At 39.5% G+C, this 23,641-nt stretch overlaps 1 protein-coding gene across 1 annotated transcript in view; it reads right to left on the minus strand.

Moving 5' to 3' along the window:
- Positions 1–4,980: 4,980 nt before the first annotated feature.
- Positions 4,981–23,641, minus strand: part of thsd7aa (thrombospondin, type I, domain containing 7Aa) — a 207,665-nt gene continuing 189,004 nt past the window's right edge. The window contains 6 exon segments of the mRNA XM_073463190.1: positions 4,981–5,122; positions 10,599–10,686; positions 11,341–11,554; positions 14,686–14,768; positions 22,066–22,161; positions 22,276–22,449. Of these exon segments, the coding sequence (XP_073319291.1) occupies positions 5,035–5,122; positions 10,599–10,686; positions 11,341–11,554; positions 14,686–14,768; positions 22,066–22,161; positions 22,276–22,449 (743 nt within the window). The 3' untranslated portion in view covers positions 4,981–5,034.

Genomic DNA, 23,641 nt, shown 5'->3' on the forward strand with positions numbered 1-23,641 from the left:
TCTGGATCATTATGAATTCCGTGTCATCTTTAGAGCAGAACACAGAACATTTATTAAATATTACACTGAGAGTGTCCTGTTGGTTACCTTAGCTGCAGTGTCCAGTGCTCCAATCTAGTCTCCCAAACACAACACTTAGAAAACATCTTCTGTTTTGAAAGACCATGACAGTCTGGGCTGCTTGGTCTTCTTTGGTCTTCAAGAAGTACTGTCAAAGCTTTGAGATGTGTTTGGGCTCATTATACTGCTGCGGTATAAATCCTTCTCAACAAAGAAGCAAACCAGAGGGTGTAGCATGTCTCTGAAGAATGGAGTGGTTCCTCTCCTTGGTCAGGGTTGAGTCAATTTTGTGCAGGTGTCCAATTCCAGAGGAGGCAAAACAGCCCCAGACTTGAATATTCCCACAACCATGTTTCACCTTGGGTTTGCAACATTAGTGTCATATTCTCTCCTGTTCTTCTCCTTACATACACCCTTCTGTACTGCTAAAAAATCCCTAACTTGAATTAATCAGTAAATAAGCCTTTTTTCCAGTCATTCACTGTGAAACTCTGGTATCTCTTAACCAACTTTCAAGCATTTGGCCTTGTATCTATCCTGAGAGGTGGTTTAGAAACTGCTACTCATCCTCTGCGACCACTACAACAGAATATTCTTTTGACAGGACTTTTGCTGTTTGGAGTCTTATGTTATTTATTTTGTAGATTCTGTGTTCTGTACCTAAGCTGGTGTAACAGGGTAGACCTGTATCATTCACACTCAACTTAACTGAGGCGCTGCCAGCCTAGTCCCCTTGATGGGTCAAAAGACAGCCATCAGGCCAGAGACCGAGAAGTAGGATCAATCTAGGAAGCAACCAACCTGCGGCGCGGCTGACCTTGGCCTCTGACTCTTTCTCCTCTTGTTAATCCTGGACACTGATCATTTTGGTTTCTCCCTTATAGTATATTTTATGATTATAAATAAAGTAAGCTTTTAAACTTTCATTGTGGTGTAGTCTTTTGCCTGTTGCTTTGACTGGTTGGTCAGATCTAGAATCTGTTATACTTGATGTATTGATCTTCTGTCGGTGTGGTCACTTTGGGTCTGCCTGATTGTAATTTGGATACAACAGATCAAGTTTTTTCTGTTTCAGAATTCCATGCATTGCTCCTTAGAAACCTATACTATAATTTGATGCTGAGAAAGCCCTTCTTTGCTTAGAATAACAATATGACTTCTGACACTTTTGCTTAGTTCTGATGCCATGTTTCACACTATCACAATGCTATTTAATAAACAATTACATATTGGAAACTTGTGTGTTTTGTCTTCATCCCATTAAATACAACATTTTCCAGCTATCCATGTATGATGCAAGCGTGTGGAGTCAAGCTCACAACCTTCTTGATGTGAGATGAGCTAACCTCTGCATGAACAAATGCCCCAACATCATTTTTTTTATATCATATGAACTGATTTTAAATAGATTGTTGTAATTTAACATGATTACTAGTTTTAAATTAAAAAATGTCAGCTTCCAAAAGTTTTTCTGTTTAATAGATAACAGGACAATTGTACTTTGTACTCATCATTCCTTATCCATAACTGCTTATCCTTTACAGGGGCTGGAGCCGATCCCAGTTGACATTGGGCCAGCGCCGGGCTACACCATGTACTCCATTATGTATTGTATGTATTTTATTCTTGTAAAGTGTCTTTGAGAGTTTTTAAAAGCGCTGTATAAATAAAATGTATTATTATTATTATTATGTACAAGTTGCCTGTTAATCACAGGGCTAACATATAGTAACAAACAACCATTCAAACCTTGTTGCTGTGAGGCAACAGCACTCACCACTGTGCACTGAGCCAAAGACTCATAACCCCTGTGGACTCCAAAAATGTCTGCTGAGGCTTCCAAAAACCAAAACAACACTTAAATAGTTCCCTTGTTTATTATCAGCAATTAGTCAAATACATATAAATAAATAGTAGGAAAAAGACAGAATTCATCAGCGACTTTGTTTTTCACAATTTTATCAACATCGCTTTTAGCACACCCCATTCACATCTCCATTTTTTTTTGTTTGTTTGTTTTTGCTCAACATCTTGTGCAGTAAAAAAGGAAACACATTATGGTACATGAACAATAAATAAAAAAAGAAATATGTAGCACTTTATTTACAACTCATATTCCATGAAATATCAAATAAACATTCCGTTAACTTACTAGCAACAAACTCCACAGAATATTAAACTGCCATTCTCTGGCAATGATATGATGTCTCATAATGATAAGTGATACACTGCTCACTTTGGGTAACTGGACTTTCAGCTTACATCAGGCAGAATTGCACAGTTTCAAAATAGTCCCATACAATTTTTCCTCCTGAAACAGAATTTTCATTAAAAGAAAGGACTTTACACCATCTTGGGACAATGAAAGTCACCCAGAGTGATACAGCTGTTTAATGGCTGAAAGCTCTTTAAGACAGGGAGACCACCACAATTCTTCATTGGTACTGTCTCTCGGGGATACTTGACTGAAGAGTTTATTTAGAGAATTTAACACTTGAATAAAACCTGTAACTCCAAATGTATTACTTTTCTGTAGCTGTGAACATGAAAGAACTTCCATCTGAAATATCTACAGAAAATTGTTTCCTGGTCTATTACAGCATACATTAGACTGGATTTGAGGTCAGTTTAAGTTAATTTACACAGGGTATCTCATGGTGGGGTGGATAATAACAGATTAACAATTTAAATCTATAACTGCAACTGGGTTTGTTGTTAAAGAAAAAAAAACTGATTTGCTATCATTTGTAACCAAAAACTTGATGGCTTATCAAAGATAACCATCATCAAACTGGGTCTGTTAGGCATTCTAGGCTGTCCTCAGCCCTGGGCTACACAATATTACTGTGGGCCCATTTCACACGGGCAGCTTTTAGCAACATGTTGAGCTGATTTTCAGAGACAAGCCTACAAACTCAGGGATAACCCTGCTCCGGAGAAGGCCAGCAAGCCCTTACTTAAGGTCGGGGTTAGCCCATTTTGGAATGTGATAGGATTACACTAGTGTGAATGCTTTCTTAGCCGGGGGCTACCAGATCCCTTGACTGGGGCTAAGAGGGGAAATGCCCTGGGATAGTGCAGTGGAAAAAGTCCTATACAGTCCATCCGACTCACTAAACTCTTCGTGTCAGGTTATGCTAGAAAGAACGAGATTTGTTCTCCATCACAAATCAAAAGTGTGTCTAAATAACTGTTCCAAAAGGGCCACAATCCTGAATCCATCACAGGGAAGAGGAAGATGTGATATATTATAACGGCACACATTTTCAGCCTCTTTTGAAAGGCATTCAGTGTTGTACTCTGTTATACATGTGAAAAGTGACAACTGAGTAAAAAAAAAGAAAAAAAAAAGAAAGACAGGGAGAAAAGTTTCTCACCTCTACGCAGCTGACCAATCACCACCTGAAGTGGGTATGACTGTCAGATTGTTGGTTTGGGAAAGTTACGGAAATGGTTGGACACAGACCCCCAATCGGAAACGAGTTGGGGGAGGGGGTTTATGAAGGTGTTTGAACCATCAAACAAACAGTTATGACAGGCACCCTTAAAGATGGGGTGATTCTGGAGGAAGATGTTGATTGTTGAGTCTCATTCCCAGGTGATGACCTGGAAATAAGACTCAACCATAAACATAGTATGCTTAAAGCGTGGTGCTTGTAAGATTTTCAAGCAGTGTCTAATATCCCATTTGCGATGTCAGAATTGGAAAAGCTATGTCTCACTATTTCTGTAACTTTCCAAAACTGACAATCTAACAAGCACCCCTACTTTATCCAGCCATTGGCCAGTTGTGTGGACATTTGAGCTTTAAAGACACGCAAAATACCAAGAGTTTGTTGAGGAGGCAGTGGGATGCAGCCAGGAGGAGGCTATGATTGCTATTTTAGCTGACTTTATACATCTGAATACTTGTAGCCAAGAGTGAATATTAAATCATCTTCCATCTTCTGTGTTCACTTTTCTTCTTCTCATATCCCAGCCAAAAGGTTTCATAATGGAAGGAGTTTTTAGTTTTATGTATCTCCTGAAGTCTGAGTTGATGTGTGTATCAATAATTTACAAAAGTAAAAGATCATGATCTTAAACCACAGTCAGACATCGTTAATAAACTCAGGCAGAGTTTGGGACGTGTACCTGAACATACTAGAAAGGTTAAGTTGAGCCCACAGAAAAAGTCTTATTTACATTGCGTCCCATCATATCGCACAGAAGAGGTAATAGAAGAAAAATATTAACAAACATTGGTGAGTTCTGTTTGCAAAAAAAGTCTACTTTTTTACATTTCTAGCACAAGACTGTACACCATCTTGTATTTAGAGAGAGGCAGTTTCCTATGGCAAAGCTAGACGTAAGTACATATCATGCTGCACTAATATAGTGCAAAATTATGCCTGAAAAATCAAAGGGAAAGGCAGGCAGAAGTGATGGTGGCTCTTGGAATTACTTTTATTTCTTTTCTTCTCTGGCTTTATCTGTTCTTGCGAGATGGACCGAGGCCAAAATAAAACAGGAATGAGAATTTTAATGTTAGTAATGTCCTTAAGGTGATCCCACTCAACAGTCACAAAATTAATAAAAAAGACCATTAAGATTTGTGCTTTTAGAGCAAAATCTCTATTTTTGGGTGAACCTCTCCAACAACTGGTTTCAATGTTTCTGGCAGTATTAGATGGCAGAGAAGCAAAGGCAGACTTCCAGAAGTGGGAAAAGAATTCATGAAGGCTCTCGTGAAACAAAGTATCAAAATGGACAGTAAAAAAAGAGAACAGGAACATCAAGGCTGCTAATGACATGGATTCAGTGTCTTTATCTTTGAGGTTTCTCTTTCTGTCAGAAATCATCTTCCCAGGGTGTCCACCTGGAGGTTGAACAATGCCCAGCGGCAGCCCTGACATCATGTGGTTTCCATAGAAACCCTGGGTGTCCTGCAGTAGGACGAATGTCTGTAGGTCTGTGTGGTCAGCAGGAAGACTTCTACATGTCGGCATCTCCGTCGTAGGCCAGAGTTAAAGGCTTCAGTCTGTTGTTCATCTGCCGCCGTTGCGGCCTCTTTGGCTTTTTGCTACAGAACAAACAAACAACAGGGTAAGAATGTTTAGAGAATCTGGTCACAAGTGTTTCAACATAGTTTTGCTTTAACCTTTGTTAAAGGATTAAACATGGAAACATCCTGAGCCAAGATGGTTTCATGTTCCTTACTTTTCTGAGTTCATTTTGCTCCATGGTTTATGGAGCACACCGCTCCAAATCACGTATCATTTGCATTTCATACATTTCCGATAACTGATTTTGAATATTTAATGTAATTTGACCTTCCTGATAGCAAGTGATTTTGGTCACATCTGAACAAGTCCTACAAACTTAACAACAAAATATGTTGAAGGTTCTCAGTCATCCAGATCATGGTAATTCTATGTGCTATATCGTAGGCAGCTAGACGGGTTTCAGTTTTACGAAGACGTTTCACCTCTCACTGTCTTCAAGATACTGAATCAAGTCCTAACCTACAATATACAGTAGCACTTAGAAGAAACAAAATATGTTGCTTGCCTCCCAAAAATTCTCATATGAGTTAGTCTGGCAACACAACAGTTAAGGCTTGTTCAAGTTCAGGAACAAAAGCTAGTTAGATAGGTTCACAATTAGGAAACATTGTTGTCATGATAACGGACAGAGAACAGTCCCTGTTAGGTAAATATAAATATAGCTTGTTGAAGGCAAAACTAGGAAGTAATAAACTGTATATCAAAGCTGTGCTGACACTGCTGCTCTCAGACACCTATTCCAACTACTAATTCTGTCAATGATAATAACAATTGGTTCTGCTTGATAATTCCAAATTAAAGGTTTGCTCTTTCATGAAGCAAACACCAGTAAAGCCAGTATACATTGCAGTGCCATTGCTAAAGCTGTATTTCTTTTGACTGTAGAGAAAACAAACAGATGTGGGAAGAAGTTTGATTTAAACCAAGGACAATTTTGCTGGGAGGAGACACAACCACAATCCTGTGCCACATTTGTAAGTGCAGAATAATTTTGTCTGCATCACTAGACCATTTCAATTAACAAACAAATTGACAAGATTGTTCCGCCCAGTGAATTCATTAATTGAAGTTATTTTCAATTGTAAAAGTTTATATATTTATACCAGAGGGAAATGATTATAAATGGTTGCCTGAGTCAGTAAATGGGCTAAATGTGCAAATACTCTGGTGTGGTTCTTTTGGAGTGCCATGCACTTAGCAGTCAGTGTAGACAGGTAATACATACTGTATGTATACAAATATGTATACATAGTTTAAGGACTCTACAACAGGCTTATAAGCAATACATGCTAGCTGTTGTTACCTCCACCAAGAGGGTCATGTTTTCAGTTCAGTTTGTTGGTCTGTTTGTCAGCAGGATTACAGAAAAGATTCTTGGCCTGATTTTGTGAAACTTGGTGATGCATAGGCCAAGGAAGAACCCATTGGATTCTTGAGCAGCTCAGATTCACAAGGCAGACACACAAATTATCTTTCACTTTTGTACATACAATAAGCATGCTACAATAACTTTTTAAAGCAATTTGATTTACTTTATGTCTTATTTATTTATCAAGTTTGTTTTTATTATTATCATATTCATTTACCTTATGACTTGTTGTCTTGTGGAATATATCGCCCTATTAAGCGGGGAGGTCATGCCTCAATGTGAGCCTTAATCCAATTTTATTTTATGTTTTCTGTTTCTGTCTTAATGTCACATATTGTAAATGATGATGAGTAAATAAAGAAGAGGGAACAAACAGTAATCCTCTGGGGTAGCTGATACTTGTAGTTGCGCAAACTTCATACAGAAAGCAGTTTTTAAGCACTTGGGGGCAATGGTTTCATTGGAGAACTGGCACAATTGTAACAATGTTTTGTTCTCAAACTAAGGTGTGGCTATGGAAATATATTCTTACTCACATCCTAATTAAGCCTTTAGCTAAGCACAAATACACTTGGACATAATTGTAACACTGGAAATATATACAAACATATATCATGGTTGTGCTTGCAGATTTGCATTACATAGAAAAGAGAACTTTTGGCCATGGAAGAGGTGTGCTCTCTGAGTGCCCTTCTAGTTATCTATTGTTCCGATATGTTGAAAAATTCTAAACTGCTTCTATATTATAGACATGGCAGCTTCATGAGGTTTACATACAGTATGCTGTATCACATTTTAAAATGAGGCCAGTGGGCAACATTTTACATTTTTTTTCAACAAGTTTTCGGAATTTCTTTTCCATTGGAACCAATGAACACAGACGTGAAAGAAAATGAGTGTCTACTGAAATGAAAAATGTATGTATGACCATAAGATGGCAGCAGAGGACAGAAAAAAACATCATGACTTGCCTGCATGTTGGCTAATACACAGTTCATAAAGCCCTTTGTATCCTGATGTTTTAAATGTGAGATACTCTTAGGGAAGTTAAAGTCATGACCGATGTATCTTTTCTGTTAAGTTTAGTTTATACCACTTGGTGGGTATTTAACTAGCTCACTTTAGAGTCAATATGATTTAAACCAACAAATTACATTATAACACAAACTCTATCATTTTGCCACCATAAGTCTATTGCAGCAGTGCTGTACATACAACCAACACAGCAGTAACAACAGTTTTCAATTCATCTTCATCTGCATCTGAGTTCATCTGCATGCTGCTTTTTTAAGCTTATGCAGCCAGACAAGGATTACAATTTGTGAGTAAACACTGAGTGTACTCAATGTATTTTCCTTAATTATTAATGCAAATGACACATTTATTTACTAACAAATTACTAATGTGATTGAATGCCAGACATTAGTAGCTTAAGCCCTATTAATGTTTAAAAGAATAGGTCAATGCTTTGGAATACAGTATATGCCCATTTGTTTAAGAGCAAACCTCTAAAATGCAGTCTGCACATCTCACCTCCAGGAAGTGATCCACTGAAATGAGTTAACAGGCACTGGAGGTGTTTGGGCACATATAAATGTCAGGCACAGGGTGAGTTACAAGAGTGTGAGGTGAGGCCCTGACTAAGTGATGAGAGTTTCAAAGTGAGGTGGTGTGGGTGGCTGTGACTGCTGCTGCTGCTCTGGCTGTTGTTGTGATCCCGGAGGCTGTTGAAGCAGAGCCTCATACTCCTGCTGCTGCTGCTGCTGTTGTTGTAGGAGTTGGCTGTGCCGCTGTAACTCTTCTTGCTCTAGTTTCTGGCAGGCAGGACAGATGTAAGGCACAGTGTAGCTGTTTGGGTCCATCCAGTAAACCCCATCTGATGGGGCCTTAGATCTTGACTTGCAGCAAAGGCAACAACCACAATAACTGAGCAGGGAGTGTGAGGGCGAAGGTGGAGACAAAAAAAACAAGAAATGATGGTGACAAATAATGAGGGAACTCATAGCAAAATAAATAATGATGTGAAATGAATTAACACAAGCAGTGATGTTATGGAGGTCACATCCAGGTTAAATCCCTAACCCACCATAATGAGCCGGAATAGTTTGCCACATTTTTGTGCTGACACAGATATTCATATATTCAAAGGGGTTAGGTCTTGAACTAAAGGCTAGTGTAGGATGGAAATATTAAATGACTAAATCAGAGCTGATGAAAGGAAAACTGAAAGGATTAATGTGCGCTGAAATTCCTGATTAGATAAAACAAACTTGTTTTTAAAAATAGCTTCTTTATACTTGTATGTCATATATAATTGAGTTTGTACTGGAGTTTAACATTCAGCAATATTTGAACTATGACTACATTTCCTCCTAAACCATACCCATGACTCTTGACCAAGTGTTAACATCACCCATGTCCCACGTTTTGGATTACAGCCACACTGTAAGCATACACTTTGCTATGCCTCTAAAAATAAATAAAATGGTCTACACCTCAGAGTACTGTCCTCCACATCTTCCATATCCCAGTCATGTTCATCTTCAGAACATGACTGGGATCCACAGCACTGCGGTCGGCTCTGAAAACAGTGTAGCCCCCTATTGTTATGGCCTCATCCGGGGACCTCTGTCTGAGCCAAGTTTCACAGAAACACAGAATGGAACAATCCTGGATATATCTCTGTGTAGCCATCCAACTGAAGAGGTTGTCCATCTTATTTACCTGAGAGACTTTGTGCTGTATCTTTACGTTTCTTTAGGTTCAATTTCAATTTTATGTTGTACCTATGCTGTGCTTATGGTTTGATTAGGTATAGGCACAAAATCCACTTGGGGAGGGTTTGGAAAGGATCATACCTTTACATGCATTAAATACTAAGACCAGACCATGGCTGGAGATGTCCCAACTTCTGAGCAAAAACTTTTTTGTCGCCACAAATAAGGTGCCATGCTTGGAAATGTTAAAATGCTGTCTTGAACTGTGGTCACTGGCCTGCCAGCGTTGTCGCCTGTAACTCCACTAACATCCCCTCCACCTCCACACATTAAGGTTATGTAATATACATTTAAGTTGAACATGATACATGTTTTGTAGAAATGTCAATATGGTACATAGCTAATATACAGATGTGAATGTGTCAGTGATTTGCAGAAATGTTAAGAAATAACTGCAAACATTTTATCCTGGTGACTGAGCTGAGGAGTGTGGTTTATAAACCTGCAACCTCTGTGTTGAAGGGCTTATTAAATTGCTCCCACTTAAGGAGAATAGGTTTGGAATGACACATAATGTAGTGGACCCTCTACATGAATGTGCAAGATTGCAAGGAGTTGGGCCAGGGTGTTTGGTGAGAAACAGTGAATGAAAACACAACTTTGTTTGTTTACAACAGAACTCCACAGGGCACCTTGTTAGAGGTGAAGTATTAAATAAAGTTGGGGAACTTGTAAGAGACACAATTAAGAAGTGTGGTCGAAATCAATATAATAGAGTCCAAGACAAACTCCCAGTTAATAACATCATTTTTACAACATCAAGCCCAAGTTCATAGATGGATAATCCCAGTGATCTCACTTTGACATCATCAGGGGCAATTTGTCAGACTTGCAAGCTCAACAAGTCAGAACAATAAAATAATTTATACAATTGTTTAAAGAAGCTGTATACTCTAGACACTACTCATTATGATGAATAAACTGACATCTATGTGTAAAATTGGTGAAATGGTCCTTTAAATAATAAATATCAGCTGTAACAACTGACAAACTGGCTAATTACATTTAATGAAGTCAAATCTATAATTGCATCTTGGTCAAATTTTGAACAAAACATTTCTTCAGTTTAATTGTACTTTCATCAGCTGTAATTTGTCATTTATATTTTTTGAGAGTTCTTCACTTTATCAATATTTATCAAATCAAAGTGGAAATATCCACTTAAAGACCATCCTTATACCATATCTGAGAGGCAGACCCTTAACCATGGTGTGTTTAAACAGATTTTCTTGTCTTCATTATGATCTCCATTACTTCACTGAGTGTTGATGAATGACGACATGAATGCGATGTGATGACAGAAACAAAACACACGGCAGGGACACACAGTAATAACATGTAAGTTACCATGCTAAGTATGTCATCGAGATTATAAAGACGAGCAGAACAAACGCTCCTGCTGCTACTCCATACACCCAGGTCTTCAGCTTCCCATCTGCACAGAGAATCACACACACACACTTGCTATTAATACACTGTTATACTTATTTTATAAGTATATATACACTGTTATTCTTTTTTAAAGGTTTCCTTTTTATGTGCCCTTATCCCTTTATTCATTTGCTTTCCATCATGTCTTGCCTTTATCTCATTACATCCTACCATGTGGATACAATCCAAAAATTGTAAGAATCATGTGAGTACATCACCTTCATTAAATATGCTAACTGGAGTCCTATATATTTCTATATATAGGACTCCAGTTAGCATATTTAATGAAGAGAAATAACAATAAGAGAAAGCAAGTTTTTATTTTTCAGCACTAAAAATTAAAATCCTTCTGCCCTTCCATCATCCACCTTGCTTTCTTTTATCCCTTTTCCTTCCCTCCTTTCTTTCTGTCATAGGACATCCTTCTGTTTCTCTTCGATTAACACACCTCTTTCCAATCCTCCTTAATTCGCTTCGTAAGCAATCATTTTTTTGCTCTCAGCAATCACACAGATTCCCTACAAAAAATGCACCCTTCTAGTTTGACCATATTTGGTACAGTGATTTTCTTAGTCATGCTGTTACTGTTTTGGTATGTGTCTTACAAATCCACAGTCATCATTCAAGTTTCAGCTGTCAGATGTCACAGATTATTTACCTGGGCCAAAGGGCTGCAGAAACCAGGTGCGTCCCGCCCTTCCAGGTGTGCTGGCTTCAGGCTGTATGGGGTTGAAGGCTCGGATGGTCTTGACATCTGCCTTGTTGTCGCCTGCCGTGGGGATCTCCAGCACCGGGATGACCGTACACTGATCCAGCAGACCGTCGGATGTCATCACTTCAGTGTAGCCCTCCTCACAGCCACACACTCCCGCCTGACACAGGAAATAGAGAACAAGGATTAAACACATTGACAGGGACAAATCAGCCGTATACTTCTTTTAGCAGCCACCAGAAAGTTAAAATTTTCTAAAACTTTTTAACTTAATGTTTAAAGATTAAGGCCCTTTAGATTAAATCTCTTTGGCTAGGAAAGCAGCTATACAGACTTGTCACTAGTTCTGTTAGCCTGTGTGATATGAGCAGTCTAACCAAAGAGTGAATATGCCCTTCTTGAACTTCATTTGATTCATTACAATTCATCCTGAGGGGAACATGTAAGTATGTGCTAAATTTCATGGCTATCTTTTCAAGAGTTATTGAGACATCAATCTGAACCATGGTGGACTGAACAACTGTAATACACTTACATCCCTACAACCACAATGCTCGGTGGCAACTAAAAAAATGCACTTGAAGGAGTCTCTTGTAAACAAGCCTTGTTGGTTTAATTATCTTTTCCTTCCTTTTTCTTAATTTTTCCCTCAGTTCTCATAACTTACCTGTTGTTGTTCTAGGGTACAGATGTATTTATTTTGTTGATGGAGGTCATGCAGAGGTGATAACTTGATGACAGTCTGACCAATCCTGCAGGAAGCTGTCACTGCAGCTTTGAGGTTTGTTCTCAAGCAACAGTTATATTGATTAAAAGCATTCTGAAATGCTTTTGTTTAATTTGTGTTTAGTACATCATGTATACTGTATTTAACATACATTGCTAATGGATAGTTACATTTGCTACATTGCTTTAAAATCAATTTATCAATCTTTTCAGTACAATGAAGGAGGATTTGAGCAATCCTTTAAAGTCTCGCACTGACTATAAGACTTTGAAAGGGTCCAAGTACAAGTCTCTGCTTAAGGCCTGTGCAGATGTCTGTTTGGGTTGACTGTCTTCAGCTGTCTTTCCAAATGGCTCTCTATTTTAAAAATGAATACATGTACATTGCCTTTAAAGAGGTTTTCCATCGGTCCATATTAGACCACTTTGAATGGAACTGGCATGGATTCTGTGCCAACTCAAGGTCTAATGTCTTAAATCTCAAGAAATTTGTGACAAAATCATCACAAGAGTCAAGTTGTTTAGAATAATGTTTTTTTTTTTTAAATTGCCATGTTGGTATTGTTCCAGGGCCAGCATTACAACTAACAAATATCACGCTGCTATAATGTCAAAAGCCTTGAAAATCGTGTTGGTGCTGTTTCTGGAACATCACAATTAATGTTGCTCCAGGACTATCATTCCCAGTTACAAAACTGGGACAAAGTCCATTTCTGGTGCATGCTGTTGTGGCTGAAAGAGTTAAGTATATACCTCACACTCAGGAGACTGGGGTTTGTGTCCTATTTGGAACATTTTGTTCACTACACTAAGTTCATGTATTATTTCCCTTTTTTCTGTTTTCTGTTGCTGTTTGGCTAGATTCAGGGAACAAACATACTTGATTAGGGTCAGGCAACAGAAATGCTTGGTTAGATTTAGTAAATAGACCCTTTCACAATGTTAATCAAGTGTTGCAAAAGATAACTTCTATGTGTGTATTTTTTTCCCCGAGTCACAAAGCTATAACATTACAAAAATGTGATTGGTCAGTTGCAATGATGGTCCTAGAGCAACATTAATTATGATGTTTAAGAAACATCACCAATAAGGCGATATCAGACAGTGCTTAGAGTCACATTCTTATCCTCTACGATTGATTGGTATTTCACAGAGAGCCCCTGATCTGCTGGTGAAAAAAGTTCAAAGCGGTGTAGAGGCTGTTTATGTTAATGCTGAAATGAAATACATACAGATTTTTTTTTTACAAATCATAGAGAATTATGATGAAGCTATGACTAATCCTTACAATCTCATTATAAAATCCGCTCAGTATCTGATGCTGCTGTCTGCTTTGTCAGACAGGGTGTATATTTGATTGTGTAGGGTAGTGTGTGTGCGTGCATGCGTGTGTGTGTACGTGTGTAAGAAAGCCTCCCCTCCTCCACATCTTCCTCTCATCCCTGACTCTATTCATCACCCTGCAGGGGGTACCCCGCTCTCCGACAATCTCTGGAGGATAATCAGCTTCAGAATCCCTGCCATGCAAACAGTAGCGTGCGTATGTACAACAGCATCCAGAGTGGAAATGAGGAAATAATCATTTAGGTCTCCTTAGAGGCAAACAAAGGAAAAGAAGTGTGGTTCAGCCCTGTGTTATCACTTTATACAGTATATATCTGGGTTCAATCTCATGAGGGTGCTGCTGTAATGTGCATACATACAGCGTAGAAACTTACTCGTACTGCTCTCATCCTCCAGACATCTCTTGCTTCCTTCGAGCAACCACATCTCTGAATCATATATCACCACAAGCTAAAACAGACACAATTAATCTTCTTCTGTTCTTTGGTGTATAGTGCCTTATGGCTTTTTTTGCACTGTAAAAACCTCATCCTTAAAATAAAAGGGGGGGGATACAGTCAGTATAGTGTGTGTAAAACAGCAGCAGCTGTTCTTTAACTGGCAATGCTTTAGTCCAGGTGTGTTAAGAGAGGCTAATGGGAAAAGCTTAACAACAGGTGCCAACACCAGGAGAGTCAGATTATTGTGTTTTCTTTCCTCTATGTTTTTTTCTCTTTTCTACTCCCTTTTTTTCTGTTTCCTTGTAGCTAAATTCTGCAATGCTTTCATCCCAACAAAGGAGTCTGGGGCTCAATCTGGCATTCAGCATACCTTCTCTTAACCATGCTGGAGGTCTAGAGACATAGCTCCTGGGCTCCAAACTGCTGACGTCTGTGTGGGAAATGTACTATATTTTGCACTGTAGTAGCTGTGTTAGGACAGTATAGGCAAAAGTACCTGTAAATGCTAGTAGTTGTATGTGAAAATTAACATTGGTTGTTTTGATAAATTCCCTTAAGGCTACTGAACTAGCAACCAAAATCAAATCTTTCGTTTTGTTCAGAATAGCAGAGGTGACTCTTGGTCCAAAGACAAGGGTCCACAAATACATGTTAGATATACTGTCATGTGGTTGCTAACACTCAGACACTGATCAAAGAGCTTCACTGAAAATAGCATCTAGGACAACAGAGCAGCATTGTGGATGCTGCAATATTTATTATCACTCGATCCAAAACTCACCTCTGTGCACAGGGAGCGTGGCTTGGTGCATGGCGGGTCACAAGATCGGTCAGCCATCGGCTTGGCTGACACCAGGCATCCACCTGCGAAAAGATCAAACCCAAAGTTAGCGTTTCTATCACTATGAAGAGAGAGAAGCAGTGTCAGACCTTTGCTTGTAGTCAACCAATAAAAATATCAGTCTTAAAAAAATCCATGATCAGGAAGAATTGTGGCCCAGTTTCCAAACTGTTTCCCACACACTCCTCCCGTTTGCTGAGCTGGAGGCGGTGAGTGTTACAAGCAGCTGCAGCCATCTCTGTTTTTGTCTATCTGTAAACAACACTCAATTCAGCTCATTACAATGGGTAGTGATGCTGCAACAATTTGATAATTAGCACAGTTTAAAAAGCTCTAAAAATTCCACTCCAATCCCCCAACTGATCTAGGCACTTTTTTTTATTCATCCTTTGGCAGACATAGTGCATGAAGGCTGAGAGTATACGGACCAGTAGTGATTGAATACCCATTAAGGAGACGTGAGTAATTCTTGGTTTGACGCAATAGCCTTTTATGCAGTACCATTACATAAATCTGGTAACACACAAATGCCACACAGTGACTAAAACAACTATTAGCCTATATCTATGCTGGCCTATTCACCACTATGTTCGTCACTGAAGGATAATAACGACCGTCAGGCTTTAGACCCCAGTCAGGCTTTAGATCTGCTCTTAGAATAAAAACTCTTTATAAAGAGCACAATTGCACTGCAATCTTTGTATATCTTCCCAAAGACTTGTGATACTTTTGATAACTGTCACAGTCACAGTCATCTCTGCTTTACCACTCTGCACCTGCCTGCTTCAATCTGCCAGACACACCCCTCTCATCAAGCCAACTCCACTCACCTGTGCTCTCTGCTCTGCTCTGGCTGCATTTAAGCCCCAGCTCCACACTCACTCATTGCCAGATTGTTCTCGATGCTTGCACCAGACTCTCCAGCGTTTCTCTGCCTGATCTCCCGGTTTCGACCCTGCTTGCCTCCGACCATCCTGCCTGACCGATCTCCTGGAAATCACCTCAGCCTTCCGTCCCCGACCACGATCCTCGCCTGTCCCTTTCTGGATTCTGCCTGTCTGCTCCCTTGGCTATCCGGTGATTACCTGATTCAGCTCTACAGAGTGAGTGTTACTCCCGTCTACTCTGTGGCTTCTTGCAGTTCTGTGACTCTGATTATTCCTTCACTGAGTGAGTACAAGACTGAGTTTCACGGACGTTACTCACCAGTATCCTGGTTTAGTTCGGCTGAACCTGATCTACCATCCCCACCAGAGACTGTTAAAGGCCAGCGGCCAGAAGACAGACTGTTTTGCCTACTGCCATTGTTTCCTGCACATGTGCTAATAAAGTTTGTTACCGACGATACCTGTCTTTGTGCTGCTATTGGGTCCAAACCAAACCCATTACAATAACACTTTTTTAACAAGCTGCTTTTCATTGGTTTAATGATACTGTTCTGTCTTGTTTAAATTACATCTCTGTCAGAGCTCAGACTGCCTCAATGGCCTCAAATCAAGTTCTCTAATGGGCAATAACAATGTTAAATAAGGAACATTAATTGGCCCACAACTAGTCACTCCATACATAAATATCATTCACCTTACAACTCAGCACTATAGATTTTTATGGAGAAGGTTCCATAACAGTGATTGTCCTATGAAATAAAGTCCCTGGAGGCAAAGGCAAGAGCTTCACTTTCACCACTCGAGTAAATCAATACATCCACAAAACAGGAAAGATACTAAAGGGAGATCTACATGTTTAAAAATGTCATTCCACTCCTGCCTATGAATTCCTTTTTTTTTTTTTTTTTTTTTTCATCTAAGGTTTTGCTGAGTTGTAGGCTATGGAGAGTGTATTCCCACTTGGAATAAAATAAGCTGGATAACGTAGACGGATGGGTAAATGACATTGATCCAACCAGCAGACAGTCAGTGAAAACGCATGTCTGCAAAAACATGGTAATCTATCAGAGCTTCTTGAATATTTATTAGGTGGCACACTCAGGGAGAGTGCTTGGTATGAATATTCATGAGGGGAACACCCAGCTTCCGAGGAAACATTTACAAAAAGGAAAGAGAAGCAGTGTGCCAATTAGAACAGGCACACCATCTGGAGTAGTGGGGGCACTGACACTTCTCATTCACTTAAACTTCGACTGTTGTATGCTCACCTAGCCCAGAAATATTATGGCCCAAGGCTTGTATGAAGCAGAACCTGTAAATAAAAGCAAATGCCATGGCAAGAGGAAGCCATTCTCTCAGACAGTGCTTCTTCAAATGGTATACCGGAGGAAATGTAATGGTTTGGGGGAACAAAGATATCAGCACTGAGCTTAACCCTGACATGTGATGGACAATGGGATTAAACTTCAATTGTGGCACTGCTACAGATTAAAGCCTCATATGTTTACAGTTTCCTGGAAGTTTTCGCTGTCAAGAAATTCTTAGCTATCGCAGATTCTCACATTATAGAGGAGACAGTTTTAAGTAACCTAATTACCATTATCACCTTGCCACACAAAGCGCAAGACCTCCTGTGTCAGAGCTGTACAGTTGAATCTTAATTCATTTAGGTCACACCCATAGTATTTGACTTGAGTCAAGACTACAGTTACAGCAACCTCCAATCTCCCCTCCCAACCAAAAGCCTTTCGGCTGCCAGCCGACTTCCAGCCAGTTCTCAGTCAATTTCCAGCAGCTGGGAGTCCCCCCGACCTCCTGTGGGTGTGCCTAGATTCCACTGTAAACATGCCCATTCATTCAATTACAAGGTGTTGCCATGAGATGTTGCTTCCCTCACAAAAACATATACAGGATATATACCCTGTAAATCTAAACTGTATTCTTCTACTCCACTACATCTCAGAGGCAAATATTACACATTTATTCCAATAGATTTAATTAATGAGTAATCTTATGTTCACTTTTGTGGTACTTCTTTAAGTCTCGGTTGGTGTGGTCTTGACTACAACACTAGGTGAAAGTGATCATATACCAAAGGCAATGGTGGTTGGAATAGTAGTACCAGCAAGAGCTTTAATCTACTTTTACCCCTGCACCTTAATATGTTTAATATTAGCATTAAAATATTTTTTCCTGCCCTTACTCTGTGTAGCTTCTTTCACATATAAACTCAATGACAATATCCAGTGAATCTGATCAGAATATTGTCCATATTTGCTTGTATACACATGCAGCACACAGCAGTCCGTGTTGATGTTCACATACAATGGAAATGCTCCATATGATTTGGGCGAGGGGTGACGCTTGGGTAGGAGGCTACAGACTTCTCTGTAATGATTGCTGTTTTAACATTTAAAACAATACTACATGTATTTCGAAATATCCGCAATATCTCGCTTATAATATCGCTCACTGTATTTGTCTGCTCTATTCACGTATGTGACTAGGGAGCTGGCAGGGTAAAGTCTTGGGTAAATTTGGAGCACTGCCAAATCAAATCACTTATTGTAGGCTATAATTCTTGATTTAAGTTATTTAAAATGTCTTATATGAAGGTTGATGTGTTTCTAATAGTTTATTGCAGTTGGTCGATGTCAAATGACAATCTTATCAAATCTTATGAAAATGTGTTTAAACTTACTGTAACACACTTGTCATCTGATCTAATGGTTCATGCGTCTTGTAAACACCCACACCCAGTGAAATGGTGCTGTGAGAATCTCAGATCTCACAGCAGCTTAAGATCTGGCAGCTGTGCCCTGCTGGCTAATTCAGTGGTACACTGTTAATAACTGTTTATTTAGTAGCTCTATTAAGGTGATCCATTATTTTTTATATGCCACATATGACATTTGGGACTTTTTATTTATTTTTTTATAATAATATAATTTTATTATATTGTATTTAGGGCTGTCAATCGATTAAAATATTTAATCACAATTAATCGCATGATTGTCCATAGTTAAGTTGTGATTCATCGCAAATTAGTCACACATTTTTTATCTGTTCTAAATGCACCTTAAAGAGATTTTAGATTTCATGGGAGTGGACAAATGTGCTTGCTTTATACAAATGTATCGTTATTATTATTGCAACAATCCAAAACAATGACAAATACTGTCCAGAATATTCTCCAGAATAACCTCAAAGGTACTGCATGCTCAAAAAATATGCTGAAAGCGTAACATGGCAAACTCAAGCACAACAAGCAACAACAGATGGGCATACTGACCTTAATGAAACATTCCTTAGTAATACTAACACAATATAGTGTCCAACTTTACACTTGTAAAGGTTAACTAAACAATGTTAATCGACCTGCAAGCTGTAACCACCCATTTAGCTATCACTGTTGAAAGTTTGTCTCATGTAGAGTTGTCCAGGTGTCTCCGTTTCAAACTATACAGCGTGGTCTGCCTTTGGCGAGGGTGGTAGTTACCAGCAAGTGGTATTTGAGACTCGACGTACTCCCGTGGTACCACAATTCACATCGACAGTAAATGTAAATAACTTTGTTCTTGTCGAGAGAACCATCTGGCAGAGCTTTGAAGCTGAACTTGCCATTCAAAAACCCTTTTCTTTAACCGTTTCTGCTCAAGGAGGCTTGACATCCACAACATTACTGCTGCATGGCTTCCCGATTTCCCAAACTACAGGGTGGGCTGAGGGTCATGACGTTAATTGCGTCAGAAAAATGTATGGTGCTAAGAGGAATTTGCGTTAACAAGTTATTATCGTGATAACTTTGCCAACCCTAACTATACTCATATTTCATCATATAGAATAGAATAGAATAGAATTACTTTATTGATCCCAGACTGGGAAATTATTTTGTCACGGCAGTAGTGGGAAAGAAAAAGAAAAAAAAAGAAATTAAAGCTGCAAGCAGCGATGAACGGGCCCTCGCAGGCCACGCGGGTCGGGGCGTGCTGCCGTCGGGGCGTGCTCCTTACCCGGACCCATTGCCCCGTTATTGTGCGCGCATGTCTTAACTGATAGCCAAAAACGGTATTGTGTTGATAATAGCGCCACCTGCTGGTGATTTTTGGTGTGTGAGTTACAGATGCCAGTCTATACCACCCCAATCAGTTGCATATCCATAAGTGTTATGGTGTGGGCACAGTGCCAATTATAAAATGAAATTGCCACCAGAGCGCCACCTATTGTCAGATCGGTAACACCTTCGTCAGCTGTCCTCAGGAGGCCATTGGCAATCAGTGTACCAAGTTTTGTGTTAATCCGACCAACCAATGTCGAGATATAAAATACTTCAATTTAAATAGCGCCACCTAGTGGTCATGGGCCAAGATTTTGCACAGAGTCTTAGGGGCTCATGGGGAAGTACTGTCCTGAGTTTCACGTCATTTGGACACACCAATGTGGATATATGCAACACTTCCTCTTTTGACTGTAATCTACAGGAAGTTGTTATTTAATAACTTGAGTATTCTTTGGAATATCACAATTATTTTAATAACTTTTTGTCAGGAGGGTCCACAGGTGCTGTGTGCAAAGTTTGGTGCAAATCAGAGAAATTGTCTGGGAGGAGTTCGAAAATGTAGGTTTGTGACATTTTGCGCATTTGCGAATGGAAATTTAGCGCAAACGTGAGCGTGGCCTACATCATATAATTCAGCTGAATTCAGGGAACACGTAGATATAAGGTTTAACAATGTCTGACAAATTATGTGGGGGTTATTGGTCAAAAACTGCTTTGTGTTGATAATAGCGCCACCTGTTGGTCATCTTTGGTGTGTGAGTTACAGGGGCCAGTCTTTACCACCCCTATGAATTTCATATCCATAAGTGTTATGGTGTGGGCACAGTACCAAATCTAAAAATAAACTGCCACCAGAGCGCCACCTAGTGTCAGATCAATAACACCTTCGTCAGCTGTCCTCAGAAGGGCAGTGGCAAGAATTGTACCAAGTTTTGTGTTAATCTGACCCACCAATGTCGAGATATAAAATACTTCAATTTAAAGAGCGCCACCTAGTGGTCGTCCACCACAATTTCGCACAGAGCCTTATGGGCTCATGGGAAAGTGGTATCCTCAGTTTCATGTCATTTCGACAAAGCAATGTGAAGATATGCAACACTTCCTGTTTGGAACGAAATCTGCAGGAACTTGTTATTTAATAACTTGAGTATTTCTTGGAATATCACAATTCTTTTAATAACTTTTTGTCAGGAGGGTCCACAGATGCTGTGTGTAAAGTTTGGTGCAAATTGGTGACATTGCCTGGGAGGAGGTCGAAAAAGTAGGTTTGCGACATTTCGCGAGCTACTGAAAAAAACGCAAAGCAGAAATGGGCGTGGCCTATATCAGGAGATTCAGCACAATTCACTGAACGCGTGGATATAAGGTTTTTGAAGGTGCGACAAAGTATGTGGGAGTTATTAGCCAAAACGTACTTACATTGATAATAGCGCCACCTAGTGGTGCACGTTCACAACAACAACAGATTATAAAATTTTTCGCCAAGCCCACTGACTTTGCCAAATAAAATCGACTTTTCATTCACATTCAGGCAGTGAAAAATGCCATCATTTTGGACGAAGGAATAAAATAATAATAATAATAATAATCATTGCAATTACAATAGGGACCTCGCAGGTTCCCTGCTCGGGCCCTAACTAAACTAAACTAAAAAGAAAAAGACAACAACCACAGAAAGCCAGACCAGACAGAAATATATACACCAAAGATTCAGCCTAAACAGAACTTATGGCAAAGAATGGCCCAGCCAGATATCACAAAGCAGGGACTTCCACTAAAATCGGGAGAGTTTAAATGTCTATTAATTGGGCCCCAAATACTTTCAAAGTTTTCACAAAACCCATGTGTGTTGCTACGGAGCCTTTATTTCTTATCTGTGATTTGGTGAGTATGTACAAATTTGTGTACCATTTACAGATTTATTTTAAATGAAAAACTAATCACTACCAAATCAATACTGTAATATAGCCTTGCTGTGGTAGTTGATGTCATTGGTGTTACTGGTATTCAGGCATACATCAATTACATTACTTGCCCACCGAGGATGTGAGTCTCTGTATTGTTTGTATTGAACCCGATTCTCGACTGCCCTACTCTGAGTGCATCCAACAGGCTGTCAAGTCCTTGTAAGGCAGTTAAAGCCAGTTAAATCTCTACCTTCATCCACTGTGCTGAAGATATTTGGTGACAATTTATGTCTGAATTTGGTGATAAACTGTGCCAGATGACTGTTACTGTTAGGACAAAACACTGACCCTCATCCTGAGCACTCCTGTAAGAAGGGTGGCTTTTGACTTGCTGGAGTGCAAAAACAATGTGTAACACTACAGAGTGTTCTACGCTATAACTATCAACACATTTTGTTATGCTTACCAGTGACATTTAGTCCATCAAAGCGCTGACACCAGACTTGGCGAGATGAACCCCTCCATGGTCCCGTCCTCCACTTGTATTCAAAACACTGGCCCTCTACAGGAAGAACAAAGATTTAATCACAATGCTTATGTTGTAAGTATAACAGCTGTACTACAATATATCAGTTCAGTTTCATTTTAAATTCCACCGGGACTCTGCCAGACTGACCTGTACATGGCCGGGCCTCCAGCTCCTGTTCTGGACACTGCAACAGGTTCTCTGGATCCTGGGCCACAACGGCTCGGGATCGGACCTGGACTGAGCCGAAACCCAGGTCATCCCCGCTCACGCAGCTTAGTTGGCATGGACTCCAAACAGTCCAGTCTGTCAGGTAGCACTCTCCTACAAAACATATTGGGAGATCAGCAACCAAACGAAACATCTTTGTGCTACATTCAAGGTAGCACAATGATTGTGCTAGATCAGAACAATTACTCTAAGATATTTTCCCACCAAAATGACCTGACCCATTTGATTATGATTATCTGCCCAGATGCATGATATTATTCTCTATTAAATATATCACACGTCATCTGCACATCTCTACACATTCAATTAATGATGAAACGCCCATCTTAAAAAAAAGAATTATGGTAATTAAGATTAGAAGTGTATAATTACATTTTCTGTCTCATTTCTATTAAATAGGTTTCCAAGTGAATGATTTTGTTTTTAGAAGTTAGAACTGACACAAACCAGGAACCAGATCTGAGAGTCCTCCTTTGACCTTTTGGTCCCCACTCAGCCAATTAAAGCAACATTGTGTAGATATTTTACTTTAAAATAACAGCTTCAAAATCATTTTGATAGTAATAAGGAAAAGGAGGCCTCTGTCATTCCCACTCTTCCCCCAAAACACCTGTTCTTGCATAATGTTACTTGGGTGAGCAAGTACAAGCTCCTGTAAGAAGTACATAACTATTTCGGAGAAAATGGATCATATTTATTGAGAAAATATTTTCTGGTTTTCCCTCTGCTGTCCTCCGGCTGCTCTGCTTTAACTCCCTGTGATTTACCGAGTTTATTACTGGACAGATAGCTTGACTTGTTGCTAAAGTAACTGTTAACTGCTGCTTACTGTAGCTACTGTCAGCTCATTACCTCAGTTAGTTGTACATCCAGCTGAGAGCAAGGGCATCGTTGGTGTTTAAATTGTTAGCACAGAAGCTTTGGAATGCAAAGAGGAAGTAATGGAACGAGTTACGCTGGCAGAGAGCATGTATGGTCACCAGAACCAGAGCCCAGTGAGCAGACATTATGACAGAGGCGAAAAGACCAAAGAGGACATTGAAGGAAGGAAGTTAAGATGAGAAGGCCGGACAAGAGTAATTCTCACACTGGCTTTTAGTTGTTGGCAAGAGCTTTGGGAAGTAAAAGGGTGCAAGACAGATGCCGAGCTGGACTTTGGAAATTTGACTACTCTTGTGATTTTGTGATTGTTTTTTTAATCACACTATAATCATAAAAATGCACTGGTACTGGCAAAGTAAATTGCAGTGGGAAACTTAACAGGGGCCAAATTGCAAAAAAATAC

The sequence above is a fragment of the Pagrus major genome, chromosome 3 (assembly GCF_040436345.1).
Source record: "Pagrus major chromosome 3, Pma_NU_1.0".
NCBI lineage: Eukaryota > Metazoa > Chordata > Actinopteri > Spariformes > Sparidae > Pagrus > Pagrus major.